Source organism: Stegodyphus dumicola, chromosome 8 (assembly GCF_044657685.1).
Source record: "Stegodyphus dumicola isolate Sdum_Otavi_A_Nest chromosome 8, ASM4465768v1".
Lineage (NCBI taxonomy): Eukaryota > Metazoa > Arthropoda > Arachnida > Araneae > Eresidae > Stegodyphus > Stegodyphus dumicola.
The window spans coordinates 188,620,775-188,642,297 of NC_140775.1; the positions used below are offsets into that span (position 1 = coordinate 188,620,775).

General features: G+C 35.1%; 1 protein-coding gene across 4 annotated transcripts in view; it reads left to right on the forward strand.

Moving 5' to 3' along the window:
- Positions 1 to 21,523, forward strand: part of LOC118187013 (cGMP-inhibited 3',5'-cyclic phosphodiesterase 3A-like) — an 881,882-nt gene that overhangs the window by 160,030 nt on the left and 700,329 nt on the right. For all 4 annotated transcript variants that reach the window (XM_085822827.1, XM_085822828.1, XM_085822831.1 and 1 more), the window contains exon 2: positions 9,934 to 10,197. In XM_085822827.1, the coding sequence (XP_085678953.1) occupies positions 9,934 to 10,197 (264 nt within the window). The remainder of the gene's footprint in view (positions 1 to 9,933; positions 10,198 to 21,523) is intronic.

A 21,523-nucleotide genomic window follows, 5' to 3' on the forward strand; every position in this document is an offset into this window, starting at 1 on the left:
CCTTCAATAAAAGCCTTCTGTTCAGCTTCATCAAGTTCCACAACAATCTTGTGCTTGGTGTTAAAGTGCCGTCAAAATGTGCGACACACAACATTTTATCCGCACAGCTATGCATGACGCTTTTCTATAGTGGTCAATAACTAAGTGATTCTGTCCAGGGCTCTTGAAATGATCTTCCACTATCAATGTTTAATTTTGCCTTTTTCGTGTGCCGGGAGACTCTGCGTGCCGACAGTGACACGGGTGCCATAGTTTCGCGATCACTGGTGTGTTTTTTGCTAAGCTACGGCCGCAGAATGCATTGTTGGTGTTTGACGAGTTAACTTCTGGGACATAGTATATATTAAACTGTCGTTTGCATTCAGCTTGTCAGTGAGTTTTTTAACCAATGGCGGGCCCTCAGCTGACTTCGGCTTGGCCACTACTAAGGCCGGAAATGGTGGTCATTTTATTATGGAGGTGTCTAATAGGTGGGCCACTTATGTCTCCTATGAAGGGACTGACAGTTACAACCATGCCATCTCCGGGATTCGAAGCCGGGTCCTTTGGTATCGCAATTGGCAACGTCTTTTATTTCGGAAACTATGTATTTCTTGCTATATATTCATAGGCCATCCTTTTCTTCTCTTCGGCCGCAAAATGCATTGCGGCTTTTGGTGACTTTATTATAAGACGCTTTGTATAAAATTATACAAGCTAACCAACCTATCATAAAGGTAAAAATTATTAACGAAATCCCTGGGAATATGCTATTACGAACACAAAATGGTTAAAATGAAAGTTTTGACAATCATTATATTTGTTACTGTGTTATGTTTTATTTAAGATCAATATAGGTGCACTTTTAATCCTATTGTAAACGAAATATGATTACAAGCAGCGAAATGATATTATTTAAATCTAGTATGAAGTCTCATGGTAGAAAATCTTGTCTGAACGTTTCAACGAATTCAGTACATCGCCAGTCTATCAAAAACGTACTGTCTTTTAACAGGCGTTAAATGCTTATATGTGATAAAATTGTGATACATGCATTATTGATGTTTGATGAACAAATAATGGCACTGCATATGTAACGAAATTTTACAAAACATCTCATGGCCTGGACGAAGTTTCTATGTGTTCAGTGGCATTTCTATATAAAATTTCATCCTAGTTTTAAAAGGAATGCATTAGAATAGCATTCCTTTTAAAACGAAAGCAGCAACGAAACAAACTGAAAGTGTTCGGGTAGAGTAGAGAGAGAAGGGTACCTCTTGTATTTATCGCGAAGTTGTTGTTTCATTTATTGCCAAGTTGGAGTTTCATTTATGGCATGGTAGCCTGAGTAGTTGAAATTTATGGAAACCCTATTTTGACGTAATCGGTTGCAGGATTGTGGTAAATTTGTAAGGACTTGTGGTGTGTGTTGGTTAGGAAGTATATTGCTTGTTTTGTGGTTTAAACGGTAAAATGGCTGAATGTGGTAAGATTAATTTGAAGTTTCTGTACGATTTGAAGAGAAAGGGGAAAAGAGCATTACTTGATTCGTGTGTAAATGAAGGTTTACTTAGTAGCCATTGTTAAGTGTCCTGTTTGTAGGAACGAAATGTGTATAGTCGAACGTCGGACAATAACGACGCTGCGGAGAATATTTTTGACTCTTATTTTGTGAATTTATTTGGCGACGTCAGTATACAGATTCTAGTTGAGGTAATTTTATGAAGTTTTTGGATGCTATTAAGGAATTTTGTTTGACTGAAGACATGTTAATTCGTAAATAAGCTAAGTGAATATTCCCTTTGGGTAGTGAATGCAAAAATGAATACAAAAATTTCCTTTTTTATGTTATTTCATTGTTTAATTTAAAATGTAGTTTATTGAGATTATTTTTTTTTTGTTGACTTCTCCTTTCACTTTTAAAGTGAATATACACTGCTGGCCACCGTAAATGCAACACCCTGAAGGAAGCATGCAAATAACATGAAATTTACAGCATGCATTAGCGGAGATGATATATGCAATTGATTAGACTTTCAGCGCAGATGCACATCACACGCCCCTGTGGCGCCACTTCAAAGCGCGATTTAATGCTTGGAAATTTCAACGATTTCAAGTTCGGCAATTGTATTTTTCTTGTGGTTTTTTTTTTTCAAAAAAAATGATTAATTATGCCGCGTAGTAAACAGCGATCATCGTTTGCTTAAGTATCCGAGTTCGACAAAGGAAGGATAGTGGGCTACCGAGAGTGTGGATTATCTTTCAAGGAAATCGGTAGTCGTGTTGGCCGAAACCAAACAACTGTAATGCGGATATGGGACCGTTGGATGCAGGAGAGTACGACGGACCGACGTGTTCGATCGCATCCACCTCAGTGCACCACTTCACGTGATCACAGGAACATCGTGCGCATGGCAGTGACGGATCGCTCAGTCAGATCACGAACCATAGCACAGCACATTCAGTGTGTAACGCACCATCCAGTGTCTCCGCGTACCATTCGAAGCCGTTTACAGCAGAGTGGTCTGTCTCCAAGACGTCCATTGCTTCGTCTACCCTTGACGCAGAACCACAGACGTCTCCGCCGCCGATGGTGCGATGAAAGAAGGATGTGGACGGCAGAATGGAATGAAATTGTCTTTACTGACGAGTCACGCTTCTGTCTGCAACATCACGATGGTCGGATTCGAGTCTGGAGACACCGTGGAGAGAGGATGCTGAACAGCACCGCCAAATTGGACCTGAACCGGGTATTTTGGTATGGGGCGGTATTGGATACCACTCTTGCACTTCTCTAGTACGCATTGCCGGTACTTTAAACAGCCAGCGCTACATCTCCGAGTTGTTGGAGCCAGTTGTTTTTCCTTACCTTCAGGGCTTGCCCACAGCCATACTTCAACAGGATAATGCTCGACCACACCTGGCACAAATTGTCCAAGGGTTCTTCGTCAATCGCCAGATTGAATTGCTTCCCTGGCCGGCTCGCTGTCCGGATCTTTCGCCGATAGAAAACATGTGGTCCATGGTTGATGAGTGATTTACCCAGATTGTATCCCAAGCTGCCGCACGAGATCAACTTTGGCAACGTATGGAAGCGGCTTGGTCTGCTGTACCCTAAGAACACATCCAAAGTATCTTTGAATCAACGCCGAGGCGTGTGGCAGCGGTGATCTCCAACAATGGCGGCTACTGATTCTGGAAAGAACCACACTTCGTAGAAGTCTATAAATTTAATCGTTGATACTTGGTCAATATGTTATCTACTAAATAAATTTTGTTGTGATATCTCTTGTCTTTCTTGGTGTTGCAATTTGGGTGGCCAGCAGTGTAGTTCGATGTGTACATGAAAAATGTCAAGGGAGTGCGCAATGCCTAGTTTGTGCAATTCTCTGATCTTTTTATAAGTGAAAATAGGTCGATGTATATATGGTTAAAGTCAAAGAAGTGCGCAATGCTATGTTTGGGCAATTCTCTGATTTTTTTCAAGTGAAAATATGTTGATGTGTTCATGGATACCGAGTTTGTGCAATTGTTTGTCTTGTTATTTTGACTTTTTGTAACGGCGATTTTTGGCACATAAATCGCCGCTACACAAGCCAAATTAACAAGTCAAAGAATTGCACAAACTCGGTATCCTTGTCCGCCAAAAATCACCAAGGGGGGTACTTGTAAATATATTTTTACCAATTGTTCTATTTCATACTGTTGCCATGTATGAATTTCAAAATCAGTGTGCTTCTATTTCCTTTCACGTTGCCATTACGAGGAGAAAATGTAAGTGTCTATTCAAACCAGAACATTTGTTTTTTTTTTAATATGAATTGTTTGTAATTTGTGATTAGTTTCTAATATTCCAACGCAACTCAATATCGGCAGTTACAATAAATTCTCTGCAGCTATTTAGACAAACTCATTCATTAAAATGCGCTGTCGAATATGGAAACATACGTTTGCTTCTCAAATTTCCCAAACACCCATTCCTTATTAGTCAGTTGTTAATTATTTAGGAACTTACTTCTGATAAGCTTCCTTAAACCTTTAATGAGTGGGTTTTCTCCGTTATTTCTAGTATGACTGAAACAAATGAAATATGAGTTTTACTAATTTTTGTAATAGGATTAATCCTTTGTTCTTGTCACAGTTCAAGCAAGTTCTTTCATTTGAATCCGTTATTTGCACGTTTTCATTAAGAACCATTACTAATATTTTTCGAAATCAGACGTATTTGTCTAAAGAAATTACTGTTGTCAAACAAAAGAATTTTCATAAAGTATGATCAATTCTGGTTTTACTGTTACTTATAGAAATTATTTGAAAAATTTGTATAAAAAGTTTTCACTTTTGCATAAGGTTCGAAGACTTTTTGGATAATGGTATCGGCGAATAACAGCTGTAGAAAGCTAAAAGGATTTTCCAAAAATGTATCAGTTTTTCAGTTTTCTTTTGATCCTTTTTGTTCATGTAAATAAAATTGAATTGAATCGCGTTATTTTCGTCTTTTCTTTTGTATTTCTGTAACACGCAATCACTCCACTTCAAAGGGGAGATGAATCAGAAATCTTTATCGCTTTTTCCTTTATCCTAAATATTTCTTAGTTATATATTAGTGTGTTGAATAAAAATGGGTTCTTTTTATATTTGTTTAATATCCTGTATTTTATTTTCACGAAATTTTACTTGAGAAAGCAGTTATTTAAAATGTTTAAATATTTTTATAGTAACCAAAGTTTCTGTCCTTGCTTTAATTAAGTTCTTGACTATTTTAATGTATTGTACAACACATGATGGTCTGGTACTTTAAATAATCATGAAAAAATGTAATAATTCCTTTCCACAAATAAAATTCTATAGCCATCTCTAAATAAATGTAATGATGAATAATATTAACATATATTACGGTGAAACACCGAAATCTGGAGAATGTCGACTTTCACCGGTGAATGTCAACATTCACATAGTCGCTTGGTGTATGTCCGAAATATTTTCCAAATACTCTTATTTCTGACACCGGTCAATGTCGACATTCACCATGTACTAATGGTGAATGGTGAACATATAAGAACATATAAGAATATTATATTTTCTTCTCCGTAATTCAGTCGCGAAACAACGCACTTGAAACTTAAAATAAGAACTTAAGAACATAAGAACTTAAAACACATAGTACATTCAAAATGAGAAGGGAAAATAATAGAAGTTAAAAACTTACTCAATGATACAGTACGTTGTAAATGAGAAAATAAAATAATAGTAATAAAAAATTACTAAATTATGTGATTCAAATCTTATTTATTGCATTAAACTATTAGGACACTTTGAATTGCAGAAGACGTCCTTGCTTTTACATCTGCATTTATTTGTGGATCACTTCCTTTTGCAATGACAACGTGTACAGCTTGCGCACCGCTTTTCGATTTACCTGCAGCTGCTTCTCTCAGCGACATTTCTTGTAAATAAATCTCATCTATGGAAAGTAACTTTTCTTTACAAATTACGAACTGATTACGTGTGTAAAGCTACTTGAGAGTACCGTTTTCGTTTGCTAGTTTATAGAAGTTTATATAGTCTTCTATTCCAACAACAACCGATAACCCATTTCGGTTATTTGTACGACCACGGTCGACATCAGGGACTTGTATTCGTACAGTATCACCAATTTGAGTCAATCGTTTCGACCTACACCAGAGCATATCTGTGATTGTCGACATACACCGGTGAACGTACCTACAAGAATGTAATGCAATCACCGACGTATTTGGTGAATGTTGACATTCTCCGGTGAAAGTCGACATTCTCCAATTTCGGTCTTTCACGGTAACAACATATACATTACATAAATAAATAAATCTACTACTTGCTGAAATCAAGGAAAGTGTTTGAAATCTTTAAAACTGCATTTAAAATAAAAATAAAAATAAATAAAGTAATATAATCCAAAAATAATTTCGTTGCGCGGAAAAGGAAGATAATGTGCTGTAAAGATTTTTGAAAGGTAAATCTTTTACCAGAACTGGAAAACAATTGTAGCTAGAAAACAAAACTAAACATGTAACGGAGTAAAAATGCCTGGATCCTGCACATATTCCGGGGGGGGGGAAGAGATCAAACCCTAAACAATTTAATAAGCCACATTTTTAAACTCCATGAAGGTTTCCGTGCTCTGCGAATGCTCCAAAATGGTTTTTCTAAATTAATCTCATATATATATAGGAACACTAATGGCTTAAATACGTAGAATGTTGAATCCGTAATGAACAGCAAACTTGGCAGATGAGGCAAATTAAATATCTTTATTTTAGTTGACATTTCCGGCCAAAATTCACTTGGCGCTCTAATCGTGCCTATTCAAGTACATTTACATTTTTATACTGTTGCGATAGCAGCAGAACAGCGAGGCAGCGTCTTAGCGAGATTAGAGGTAGAAGCATAAGTGCACAGTTATCCAATATGGAAGCTCATCAAGAGAATTTCAGTTCTAGAATCTCTGAGTTCAAGTTCCAAATTAGCTACGCCGTCAGCGTAATGCAAGTCATATGATATGGACTGATCTAGAAGTGACACAATCCAAAAAACATTTTACTATTTTTAGAATAGAGAGGGGGGATACTCAAATTAAAAATGAGGAATTAAGGGGCTATTGCTGATTTAATTTATAATTTTGATTTTCATATTTTTAGCTTATATAGAAGAAAACAGAAATTAGTTTATTCTACCTAATTAGGATGAAGTTTTTTCGGATAATGCATTTTAACCGAACAAAATATGAAATATGGTGGAAATTTTTGGAAATTTAAAATAAACTTAATAATGCATGTAAGGCTGAAGAACGGAAATTGGTAACGGAATTTTAGTAAATTAGCATATTATTTATTTCCAATATATTTTAAGTCTGTGTTTAATTAACGAGAATCTTTGGAACTATTGTATAGTTAAACATATATACTATCTGTAACTGGGAGAGAAACACGTCAGCTGTAGAATTAAAATTTCGGTGGATGAAGGTGGCATTTAAATAAGCGCAGATTTTTAATATTAATAATATATATGTGTTACCGTGAAAGACCGAAATTGGAGAATGTCGACTTTCACCGGAGAATGTCAACATTCACCAAATACGTCGGTGAAAGATCGAATATTGCATTACATTCTTATACATTCGGACCCTCACCGGTGTATGTCGACAATCACAAATATGCTTTAGTGTAGGTCGAAAATAGAGGTCATAAAGTGTCATAATAGTTTAAGTTGTTTCAATAAATAAGATTTGAATCACATAATTTAGTAAGTGTTTTATTACTTTATTTTTATTTTCTCATTTAGAACGTACTCTATAATTAAGTAAGTTTTTAACTTCTATTATTTTACTTTCTCATTTTGAATGTACTGTGTGTTTTAAGTTCTTATATTCTTAAGTTCTTATTTTAAGTTTCAAGTGCGTTTTTTCACGACTGAATTACGTAGAAGAAATTCAAAACAGCTAAAGAACGCTAATCCGCGAATTCGCTATAATCAACAACAGCAGTTTTCTAAACAGCAGCAAACGAAGCAACTCCTACAAACTGAGATGTTTTCTTCCTTTTATAAGATTTTAAAATCACGCGCTAGAATTTTCCAGTACTTTCTCGAAATCAAAAAAGAGATATTTATTTATTTAATGCACGCGCTCTTTTATTTTCAATTTTCCGGCTTAGCTTTCTTTTAATATTCGTCACGCGCTGCACTGCGCGAGAAATAAAACCATTTAATTTATAATTGAACTAACATTAGCTTTTTAAATACCAAATTCGTAACACTTGGAGCCACCAGTGAGGACAATTGTAATTTAAATTCAATCGCTCTTGGGAGCGATTTGGCAATAACTTCTATTCTTCAGAAGCCAAAAACATTTTGCAAAAGATGCAGGATCCTTCATTTTTACGTAAGGCGTCACAACAACAACGCCTGAAAAGTACTTTATTGGCCCTCCCTTCCAAAAAAAAAAAGGATTTTTTTTTTACATATTTGCAACAAGTAGATGTTCTGATTTGAGGAAGTTGAGTTTGATTGGACCTGACTACACTAGCATTCTATTGCTGTCAGTTCATTTTCTTCTGATTATTGCGGCTAATTCGACATGTGGAGCGTTATACAAATATAAAGCGAATTTTGAAAGTAAATCTTAGCACAAAAATAGGGAATGTTATAGACAGACTTCTAAGAAGTACGTTCAGTCTTTAGACCTGAAAGTGCACTTTACTAAACCGATAAAGTAATTTCAGGGCAGAGGCTAGACAACAGACATTATGTTTTCACTCTTTGAATTCAGCTGGTCTGTTGAAACCTCACGACAGTGCGTAACGGTGTCCGCCGATAACATCGCGGCAAAAACATCGCGGACGAAAACGTCGCGGAGAAAACAACGCAAGGCGAAAACATCGTGCTACAAAACATCGTGGGAGAAATCATCGCAAAGAGAAAACATCGCAGTCCTAAAACATCGTGGTACAAAACATCGTCGTCGAAAATAAAGCGGTTCAAAAACTTCGCAGTTTAAAAACATCGTCGTCGAAAATATCGTGGTAAAAAATAAAGTATCTACAGATCATCGCATGACGATAACATCGCAGACATGCTTTTTCCATACATGGTTTAATAACTGTAAATGAATATTCCCATAAAGATTTGTGAGCGCAAAATGTAAAGAAGGATAATTTTTACTTTCATATTTTTTATTAACTAATAAATTTTTTTTAAAAACGTAAGAAGGAAACTTAAGCATAGAAAATTAAATGCAATTTATAGATTATAGTTTTCACGAAAATTACCAGTAAAAACTTTATAAAAAATTATTTATTAATGGCCTTTGTTAGTTAACTATGTCGGTTTAAAATTCTATTAATTGCTATAAGTTGCATTAATTTGCTATGCTTAAGTTTCCTTCTTACGTTTTCAGAAAAAATTTATTAGTTAATAAAAAAATGTGAAAGTAAAAATTATCCTTCTTTCCATCTTGCGCTCACAAATCATTATGGGAATATCCATTTACAGTTATTAACGCATGTTTGCGAAAAGCATGTATGAAAAAAGCATGTCTGCGATGTTATCGTCAAGCGATGATTTGTAGATACTTTATTTTTTACTGCGATATTTTCGACGACGATGTTTTTAAATTGCGAAGTTTTTGAACCGCTTTATTTTCGACGACGATGTTTTGTCCCACGATGTTTTGTAGCACGACGGTTTCGCCTTGCGTTGTTTTCTCCGCGACGTTATCGGCTGTAACCTGCGTAACAGTGTTTCTAAAAGTCCCAAGGGAATAACGAGAAACAATAAAAAGACTTAAAAAGGAAACATTGTGTCATTAGCCATCTCTGTAGAGAGCTAAGTGAATGAGCTATTTCGAATATCATGCAGCGAATCCGGTGTTGGAGAACAGCTCACGAAGGACGTATACCAGGCGTTATGTCTCTTCTTAAGTCGGTAACATTTATCTGTTGTAAGTATATTAAAATATTTCCCATTTCCTAAAAACAAAGTATATTGTAGGACACATTAAATCCTGAGCTTTTGTTGGAACCACTTTATTTGTAGAAAAATCACTGGGCAAAAAAATGGAAAAGAACGTAACATCATTTGTCGTGAAAAACAGTAATTGAATGGTTTCGGTTTATTTGAATACGGCAAAATTCTCGAAGGCTCTCTGCCTGACGGGAGGGAGCCTTCGTGGAGGACTTTCTAACAGAAACTGGCTCAAATAAACCTCGTATACATGAATATGCCAATGCAGCAAGGCCATTCACCGGGATTTGAAACCTCCACCAATGTTCAACGACTTTATAGCACCCCAGCTGATTGGCATTGCTGGCTGGGAATTACTGTCAGTAACTAAATCAGACTGTTTTTTGAGTCTGTATTACAATATATTTAAGCTAGTACTTCTTATCAAATATTTATATGATGTTTTGTCTTCTACAGGGCAGTGCATCAACTGTTGATGTGGCTTTGCTCGCGGAAGCTCACGGCCTGGTTACGGATATGTTGGCCGATCCTAATTTGCCGGCCCATGTGATTGGAGGCTTACGTTCGCTCGCCTCGCTTTTGTCACCACCAACACAAGTGGCTGTTAACCACAGGATCCAACGTCCGGGGGGCGCAAGTGTCTCCCTCGCTGATTTCAACTCCGGATCTGACAATGAAGAAATACCGTACACAGGCGAGAAGCCATCAGCGTTATCCAAAGTAAGTAACATCAAACAATCATTGTTATAATTTTAATAACGCTCTGCGTTAATTTATTGTCCTTTTTTATGTATTTGTTGTAAAAGTAAACACGAGCGCCCTTGTTTGGCCATGTACAACATTTTTCATGTCTCAATAAACTCCCGACGCAGCCACTTGGGGCTGCAGGGAGTTGTTGCCGCTAGATAGGGGAGGGCGTGGGACATACGCCTGTTTACCGGTGTTAGACACCACGCGTCCCCGTCCTCCGTAACCTGTAACCTGTTGTAAAAGTTATACAGATCTTGTTGTAAGCTTGTTTAAATGATTCATGGGGTTTTGAAGTCTTTTAATTTCCAAGTTATGGATTGCACTATTAGTAATTACTAAACTTTTTCTAACCGGGGTAGGGACTAGCGGAACGGGCCCTCCGGCCCTCATAGTGACAGTGACTGCTGCACCGAAAGGCCCGAGTTCGAATTTTGGAGACAGCATGGGCGTTTGTAAATGTATAGTGTCTGTCGGGCATGGCGGCACTGTAAATATGCGGCAAGCCGGAAGTCCTCTCGAGAGTTTGAGGGTAGGATAAGAGTGGTGGAAGATCCTCAGATTCGTCCCCTCCGCGATGCTGCCTTCAAAATTGGGGGCGGAAGTGATCAAAATCGTTCTTATCACCTGTATGGTGCTCAAGCCTCTTGCCAACGGCAGGTGCAATCTTGAACTCCTTGCCACTATGTAGCCAGCCCATTCCTGGATTCGAACCTCAGACCGAATTACCATTGTTCAGGGACTTTACCGCTCGGCCGCTGGTGAGCTTGTTCTGATGTTACTGTCAGACATGTGACACAGCAACAAGAACAACAAAAAAAAGTTTTCTGTACGATATCCCGTGGCAGCAATCCCCGTGGATTGTATTCAGTCCCCTAGAAAACTATCGCCCATTCAGCACACACAATTTTCTTGCACCATACAATTTTATTGCACTGCAAGAATAACCCCATGTGGTAAATGATCTCTTCACAAAATTGGTAATGTGAAGTTTACATCGATCTCTTATTTTTCTTGTATTTTTCCCTGAAAAATTACTGCACAGATTATTATATGCATAATAATTGTCGAATCATTATTTTCTTATTATTCTGGAGACGTTAAAAATGTGCAGTGCTCTCGCAAGAATTCGAACTTTGGACCTCCCGAATATGCGTTGAAATGGCTTCCAATTACACCACGAAGGCATGCAGAAAGCAGGAAGAAAATACCTTATATACTCCCCCTTTTATATAGAATACCTTTTACATAGAAGATAAAAAGCTATATACTGCCCCCCTCCTTAAGGGCTACTGGCGATGAGGGGACCTTATCATCATATTCTAGCGTTGAAGAATTATCGTCTACCACCTTTTAGTTTGGGCGTCACTATAGAATCAACAGGTTATTTTCGATGTTGGAAACGTGAAAAATGTGCAAATGCCCTCGCCGAAATTCGAACTCCGGATCTTTCGAATACGCGAGCCGAGCACACTCGGCGTGTCTAGGCTCAAGTCCCGGGGCAGGCTATTGCTCATTTTTTATACCTCCTGTTTCAAAAAGCAACTTAGTGAGGTTTTAAATTTTTCTCAAATTATCAAAATAAGTATGATTGCAAAATTGCAAAAAAGCAAGCAAATTTCTCAAATTATCAAAATAAGTATGATTGCAAAATTGCAAAAAAGCAAGCAAATTTTCTTTGATAATTTTTTAAATTAAAAATATCTTTTGTTGCCAAATCGTAGAATTCATTTTTTTGCTTTTAAATAAGATTAAGTCTGTACTCAAAAAGACTTTCAGTTGGTAAAGCTGCTGCATTTGTTTCTAAATTTAAAAAAAAAAAAAAAAAATGTTTTTGGTAATGAAAAATCAAAACTGAAAAAATGTATTTTAAGTTTCAACAAATTTAATATAGATTTATATATATATGTGATGTACCAGCTTTTATCCTAAATAAATAGATTGCTGAAGAAATACAAATGTAGTCGTATCTTAAATTATCAGACGATAAGTTTAGAAAACAGGATCCATTTATTATTATTCAGGAGAAATAGCAGTTACAAAATCAGATATCCGGAGTAAATAAAAAGTATTACTAATAACTTTTGTATGAAGTTTACTGCATCGTGGCATTTAAGAAAAAGCCCCGATATTCTTTTGCGAGTCCTTTTATAGCCTCTGGGAAGGCGGAGCTTCCAAGAAATGACGTCAGCCTCGTCAGCCAATCCAGTTCACTTTAAATATCTCGAGAACATTCTAAAACTGTACAAGTAGAAAAGGCGGGAAACACAACTTGACTACGGGGCTGTCGATTTAAGTCCACGTACTTTCAAATAAGAGAACGTCGCCATTAAAAATGAAAAGAACATACAGTTAGAATTTTAAGTGTATTCTTGACTATTATTACATATATATATAAATATATATATATATATATATATATATATATATATATTATTACATATATATATAAATCTAGTAGAGTAGAGGGAGTAGAGTGTTGCCATTGGTCGCTTTTAAATCGTTGAGTTTGTTACTCAAAAGTTCTTTAAAGTTTTACAAAATATGAAATCGATAATAAAACAAATTCCAAATTTCAAATTTGGGATTTCAGATGCCCATATTCGCAGTAGGATTACGTCATTCAAAATTGGATGGCTCTAGGTACCTTTCTTTTATCACAATGCGAGAAGTATAAATACATTTAAGCAGATTTTTCATTATATAATTTCTTTAAATATAATGCAGGAATCTAGAATTTTGTGGCAAAAGTTTCAAAAGTGAAACGATATTTATAGGATTCTGACGCAAAATTCCAAAACGAAAGTAATAGTCCTTCGGGAGGACTCAAATCCCTTTGGACTAAAAAAAAAAAAAAATAAAAATAAAAAAAAAAAAAAAATTACATATAACAAAATTACAATGAATTAAGCAATATCCTTTAATACAAATATTAATTATCCTAATAAGTTAATTAACCAACTTCCCATTGCCTTCTCTCAAGGAACGTCCAGTATCCAAGAAAAACATTTAATTTAAAAACTGCACAGAATGATCGCTTTCATTTTTCCAAGTGGCAACAGTGCTGATTTTCAACAGTCAGCAGTCCAGTATACAACTAAATGGAAAAATGTTGTCAAAACCACATTTCTAAAAGAATGACGCTAATCAAAATTATGCGATAAATCCGAAAAGATAAAATTTTAAAAAATTTTGATTTGAATTTTTAAAAATTCACTTCGAGATGCACTGGCTATTACCTAGATGCACTATATACCAAATTTTGTAGCCCTGGGTCTATTAGCTTACGCGTAGCATGAACGAAAAAAGATACACAGACTCTTTCTTTTATTACTACTTCCTTGTACGAAGTAAAAAGGAAGTATTGTAATCGCGAAAAGTTTTAGGCAGCATAGTTCAGCGAAAATTTTGACCGCTATCGAATGCAATTTAACGATGTTTTTGCGTGATATCTGTACGTAAGGACAGAATAAAAGACTCGTTTCCTGCAAAAAAAAATTATAAAACTGCTTTAAAATAAATTCTGAAGAGAATTTTTCATGGCGTCTGTCTGAACGTACGTACGTACCTCGTATAACTCAAAAACGAGTAGCCTCAGAACATTGAAATTTTGTATATAGGACTGCTATAACATGTAGATGTGCACCTCGTATTTTGGTTGCAATCGGCCGCACCAATCGTATGTAAATATATTTATATATATATCCACTCTGTTACCCGGCTCAGTGATCTCAGTTTCTTCACTCTTATATGTTTGTAAATTGTAATTTTTTGCTTTAAAAATTATTGAATTATGTTGTTTTTATCTTCCAGTTAAGGTTTTTATGCCTTTAGTAAATCTGTATGCAAAATGTTTTGAATTATCAACAATTTTAAAGTTGTTTAAGTGCCGCTAAGCCTAATACTGTTTTTGATGGCGGCCATTGCTTGTTTACATTTGAAACAGCAGACTAATGCATTTGTTGCCAATCTAGAGAAACGTAGTTTCGAAACAACAAGGATAACGCCTTCATTTATTATTGCCAATTAAATCATGCTTAATCTTTTCTGGAATTTTTTCGAGGAAATAGGTGTTAAAGATTTACTTCGTAACTTTTAATACAGGTATTTTGAATTCTTATGTATTTTTGCCTTGTCGCGAAGGGAGAACTGAATTAATTGAATGAGAAATACTAAATAGTCTGTGAGAAACTGTTTCTTTTCTGTTTTGTTTGCTTAATTTCTTTCATACATCGTTTTAGCTTTGTTATAGTATTTGAATAGAACATGTGGCAACGATAATTCTTCAAATGATACAAATTTTGTGCATTCAGAGTGTCCTTATAGTAAACAAATATAGTGAATTTTAAAGAGTGCATTTATTCTATTGTGGTTTATGCGCTGTGGACGAAGTAGATTTAATTCAATCCAATCAATTTTAATGAAATTTAAGAAAAAAATGCGTATGATTTAATATTTTGTACAAGTAAGTCATGTGGTGTACACATCAGATTTTTTTCCTTTTATGTAGAGATTATAATTATACATCTTCAATTAAAAAATAATCAGGAATTAAAATTATAATTTTATTCATTATAATTTATTCATTTATATTACATTATAAATAAATGTTTCCATTTTGTATGTTGCTAAAAACCTTTCTCATAAACATTAGATTTTATTCTGATTTCAGAGGATAGCGTGCACAAGAAACAGAGTAAGAAATTTGAATATCGATCGACTATTAAATTGTTAAAAACCTATTTTTATGAACTTAATCGAGATAGTTTCCTATGCAAAGTCTTCCACGAAGTCATCTTTGTCCAGAGGCATACAGATCTCATGTACTTTGCTATGATCCTGAGAACCTAAAATCGCTACTACATTTTAAAAAAGAAATGGGATTTATTGAAAAATGTTGTTAAAAAGGTCCAGATAAAATGGCTTTTTTAAATGATTAACCGGAAGATTATTTTTAATCCTGAAGACAAATGAAAGCTCTTATTGATCGTTTTATAAGGTATGTTTCCGGCCTTTCTGGCATGCCTTCGTGGTGTAGTGGTCTGCACGCTGGCCGCGTATTTCAGAGGTCGGAAGTTCGATTCGTGGCGAAGGCGTTGCTTATTTTTCATCTTGCCGACTTCCAAAAAAATACCTAATGTCTCTACAGTTTTTTGGCAATAAGTTTACAGTTTATTGGTTTATTGGAACTAACTATTTGGAATAACTCTACAGTTTATTGGAATAATAATTCATTTAGCAAAGACAAGATTTTATCGAACCTAAAAAAGAATACACGCAAAGCAGTGATTTCTTTGTAGTGTTTAAACACACACACACATAAAAATAAAGACTTATCACCTTGCAAAAGGAACAGTATCCACTTGTTTTCAATCCTATGAAATTTATTATGCTCCTATTATACAGAGGCTGTTCGCACATGTTTTAGACGATTTTGGTAAGCGGTAATAAAAAATTGTTTGCTGCAAAAGAAACAATTGCAATTATACTATGTTTTTATTAGTCAAAATTATCGTCTGTGGCTTGAAAGTTTTGTTTTTATTCAAAATGGCGAATTTAACAATGCAGTGGTTCGAAGGCTACATTGACGCTCTTTCCGAAGAGAAATATGCATACTCCGTTATCCAAAAACGATGTGAGAGTCATGGTTTTGTGATATCTAAAACGTCGATAGGTAATATCATCAACAGGAAAGGGAAAAAAAAACGTCAAATGGGAGCCTCAAGTGGGACAAAAATTCCAAACAAGTATCCAAGGAAAAAACGGACATCTTCGACTATTGCAAAGGTACGTTGCTTAATGTTAAAAGAAAATCCCCCTAGTCAAAGGACAGTTGCAAAATCATTACAATACTCGGTGTCTAATGCAAACAAAATTATAAACGTTGATTTAAATCTTAAGAAAGCGAAAAAACGCAATGTGCATCGTCTTCTTCCAAAACATATCGCTCAACGCAGGGCACGCTGCAGAATTCTATATGAGAAACACTTATCCAGAGAAAAATGGAAAACAATTGTCACAATAGATGAAGCATGGGTGTATTTAAATGATTGTACCAAAAAAAGAGCCATTTATTATCATAAAAGGGGAGGAAAAAATTAAGTACATGGTTCAAAGAATCGAAAGAAATTTTTTCAAAGGGATTCGTGATTGTTGCCGGTTTTTCTTATAATGTCAAGTTAAAAATAAAGAGAGTGCAAAAACATGTCAAGATTTAACTCCAAATACTATCAGGAACATTCTTTATAGCCAATTTTTCTGAATGAAATACCATCGCTTTACCCACCGTGCCATCCATCTGTGAGACTCCATCAGGAGAAAGCTAGCAGTCACACATCAAAATCCACTGTCAATTTCCTAAAATAAATGGAACAGAAAACTGGTATCAAGGCCATACCCTTCACTGATATCCCTACTTAATCTCCCGATGTGTCACATATGGAGTTTTGTGCTTTCGGACTTTTAAAAACTGCATTATCCAAACGTTGTCCCAAAACCCTAACAGGACTCTGGAAAGCTGTTCGGGAGGAATGGGATAGAATACCTCTTCTGCCGCTTCAAAATGCGGTATCGAAAGATAGCTCAGAATAAGGGATATCAAATAGAACATTTAAAACACAAGAATTTAATGTAATTTAGTTTTGTGAATACAATATAGGTGCATCGTCTAAAAAAATGTGTGAACAGCCTCTGTACAAGGCTACTGTGAAAGATCCATTGCATTTCAAAACACTGTATTTTGCGAAGTGTTATACAATAGAAAGTAATACATCAAAAGAACAACAAAAAAAAAAAAAAAAAAAAAAAAAAAACCCTCCGAGGTTTCCTCACGTCTTACGAATATTTTGTACCAGACCCCAATGGTCACATGATGTATATCAAAATGATCATATGAATTGAACACGGGGATCAAACGATATATATTCCATGCTCTACCTGTGTCATTGTCCGTGGGGTTATCTACTAAAGTGCAGTTCTTAACATATTCTCTGCATCAAAAATAAATAAAAAGAGCGTAGTTTAGATCTTTTGTTCTACTGGGCCGATGGACAAAATTTAACTTGCGTTTTTCATGTCTCAAAAGCACGACTTGATTTATATATATAATATTGTTTAAACATAGGCATTTTGGCGCAAAATCGATTTTTTACTGAAAAGATATTACGAGTTTTTTCCATATTTCGATTCTAAGACTCAAATAGTGTCAATTTTGGTAAAACTAGCACGAGCAGGTTTTAAACAGTTCCTTCTTAAAATCTTAGCTCCTCAATGTTAATTGAATCTGATATATATTTATGAATACCTCTTTTATTATTAAACTTACTTGATACCTTCTTTCGCAGTTCGTATTTTAAGTACAATCCAAAATAAAATTATCCCATATTATATGATTTATTTTAAAAATTTGTACTTTTTTGTAATTTTATAGAAAGAATTTTCGGTACTATTCGCTTTCGAGGGCCGTAAAAAAATTGCAGTGAAAATGTACGCGCAAAAGCGCCAAATCTAGCAAATGCGCCCATTTAACAGAGCGCCAAATCTACCGTACGCGCTGATTTCACATTGCGTAAGTTTGTATAGTTCTATATTTCTTAAGACGCCATTGAAATACTAGTTTCATTTTTAAATCCTTTTTTTGATATCCTATGGATTTAACAATTTGGGAATTGCCCATGACGAAAAGTCGGCAATAGAATTTTGGGTAAAGTGCAGAATCATCCACTGCTTGACGCGTTTTAGGAATTGCACATAATCGGTATCCATGTGCCCATCGACCTATTTTCACTTTAAAAAAAAATCCTAGAATTACAAAAAATGGCACTGCGCACACCCTTGACTTTATCTATGTAGACATCGAACTATTTTAACTTAAAAAGTAAAAGGACATTGAAAAAAATCCAATTGTTTTTACCCTTGTCAAAAGCGGCGAACAAATAAGTGAGCGATTCTGCACTTTACCGAGAATATCTTCAAAGAAAAGGCATCATTCATTATGGAAAATTGTGTTTGAACAACCAACGAGATGAAATTATGCTTTACAGATAAGTCGGTAGCGAAATAGCGATGCAGGCATCCATTCAGTTATGTTTAGCAATTTTTATATAAATTATAATAATGATCTGAAATAGTTATTTACTCTTTTGCTTCCATTCAGTCCTGTTTAGCCTTTTTCATATAAATTATAATAATAAAAAAGTATTATATGAAATTAACCTTTCATCTAAATTAAAACATCAATCTTAAATAGTTATTTACTATTATACTTCCTTTCTTGCCGCAATTATTAGGGTTGCCGCAATTATTTTTGGCAGCATTGGCATCAACAATAGTTTGGCGATTTTTTACAGCCCTCGAAACCAAATAGTACCGAATTTTCGTATTATAAAATTTTTACCATCACCTGAATGTAGATGTATTTGAAAAGTCATTATGTGTTTTTGAAAGAGGGGACATGAAAAACTGTGTAATGACTTAGCCGAAACTCGAACACCGACTACTCGACTATGCGGCCGTTTCGCCGTCGGAACGTTTCGTCCTGAAGACATATTTTTCGTTACATAACTGCATTTTATCCAGTAGTATTATACTCGTATTAAATTTATTTAGTTTAATAATTCTGTTTACCTTTTGCATACTTAATAAAGGTTGCTTTTAATATATATATAGTTATTTACAAGTATGAGATATAAAGAAATTTCACATAGTTAGTTGGAAAATTATGTCTGTATCAAAGAGAACTGGAGCTAAACTTTTGATGTAAGAGAAGTTATATTATCGATTTTAAAATTATGCGGGGACAATATTTACATGATTTATCAAAATTGTTTGAAAGTTTAATTGGCTAGTTCAGAGAAATCACTAATACAAGCAGAAAATTCATATTTTTATGAAATCTGAATGGTAAATGGAATTACTTTGGAATCTTGTCAGCATTTTACTCCCTTAACCACTTGCGCTACGTTTAAACTTCACGGTTGCGGTGCCGAGCGCTGCAATATAGCAAGCGGTAAATTGTCTCATTTACGCCGCTCCGCGTCTGCGAGTGCAATCCAGGGCTGTAACTCGAGAAATAAACTCGAAATAGATTAAATTAATAATTTCTTGACTTATTAAAAATAATGTTTTAAATTAATCATTTCTTGACTTATTTAATAACTTCGGACGAATGGTAATATATTTCGCAGAGAAAACCTTGGTGAATCTTCGGATTATGGTAACTTGGCGATTTTTTGGCGAAACGTTGGCGACCAACCCTGCTACAGCAACCTGCTAGTTTTTTCTTTGGACGCCATTTTGTTATCACAAAGTAAAGGCATTTTTTTTTTTTTTTTTAGTCCAAAGGGATGATAAAAATTAAACTCATTTTTAACATGGAAGGGTAAACATTATTTTCACACCTAAAAGGTAAATGAAAGTTTCCTGACACGCATGCAACAAAAGTGCTTTTGGGTAGCTAATTAGGCCACAGTAAGCGCAGCAAAGGGAATTATTTCTTGAACGAAGAGCAGATCTCTGTTCCTGGCAAGCTTCCAAAAAAAAGCTCTCTGTAAACTGTAAAATAGCTACTTTTTAGTCCAAAGGGATTTGAATCCCGAAGGACTATTAGTTTCGTTTTGGCATTTTGCGTCGGACGGATAAATGTCGGTTCACTTTTCAAACTGTTGCCATAAAATGTTAGAGTCCTGCATTATATTTGAAGAAATTAAATAATGAAAATCTGCGTAAATGTATGTATATTTCTCACATTGTCATAAAATAACGGTACATAGAGTCATCGAATTTTGAATAACGTAATCCTCCAACGAATATGAGCATGTGGAAGACCAAATTTGAAATTTGTTTTATGATCGATTTCCTATTTTTTAAAACTTTGACGAATTTTTGATTAGCAAACTCAAGGATTTCAAAGCGAGCAATGGCAACGTTGTGCAGAAAAAACATTTTTATCTCCAGCGCGTGAGTCTCTGTATCGGAAATTCTAAAGATATGCTCGTTTTAAAACTATTTTGCGATATTGCTGTTGCACTGGATCTTATGGTTTAAGTGCGAGGAACATGATATTTAATAAAGAAAGGTAACACACAAAATGTTAAAAAACGCCCCTTTGGACGTAATTTAAAATCTGAAACATTTCAGATTTTTTTTTTTTACTCAAAATTTTTTCCAGCAATCTGCTAGCCGAATCACGCTTATGCAAGAAGTTTTATGGAACAAAAGTGCTTAATCATGACGAAGATTATGTGCGAAATTGAGAGAAAGTCTAGAATCCCCCACTGATTGCCGCGTTTTTAAGAATTGCATATACACGGTATCCATGTACACGTCGATTTATTTTCACTAAAAAACATCCCAGAATTGCACAAAAATGGCATTGCGCACACTCTTGACTTTATCCATGAACTCATCGACCTATTTTCACTTAAAAAGTCAAAGACAACTGACAAAAGTCCTATTCTTCGTACTCTTGTGAAAAGCGCCAAACAAATAAGTGAGCGATTCTGCACTTTAGCAGCGAAATTGTTTCTAAGTGCTTATTAGCTAAAATCTCGATCGGAATTTTTCGTAAAATGTCACATGACAGGTCTCATGATCTCTCATTTCTCTGAGACAAAATAATCTGTGATTCGAACTGAGTACTTCTCAGATTATTGCTAAAGTCCTAGCTAGTAACCTTTATCGCCTTACCAAAATGTCGCCAAACTACCTGTTACCATATTCTGAAGATTAGCCTAGCTTTCTAGAGAAAACGGTCTGTCACGTGTGGGCCTATGACGGATAATATCCGTATGCTTATTAACTATGTACTTATAATTTGTACAATAGCTTCATTTCTGTTAAACAGCCCTTATACCACATATTTATGCAAGGTCTAAACTGCGAAATTAGTGTAAATATCATAAAAATTTTAGCGAATTTTCACTATTTACCACATGCTATCCCTCCCGCGATAAAACGGCAGCCTTAATTTTAAAGTTTTGAACTTAGAATCGCAGGTTCCGAAAATTCATATTTTTATGAAATCTGAGTGGAAAACGGAAATACTTTGGAATCTTGTCTGCATCTTGCTCTCTTAACCACTTGCGCTACGACTAAACTTCACGGTTGCGATGCCGTGCGCTACAATATAACAAGCGGTAAATTGTCTCATTTACGCCGCTCCGCGTCTGCGAGTGCAATTCAGAGCTGCAACTCGAGAAATAAACTGTTTGAAATTATTCATTTCTTGACTTATTTAAGAACTTCGGACGAATTGTAATATATTTCGCAGAGAAAACCTTTTTAGTTAACAACGAACTTA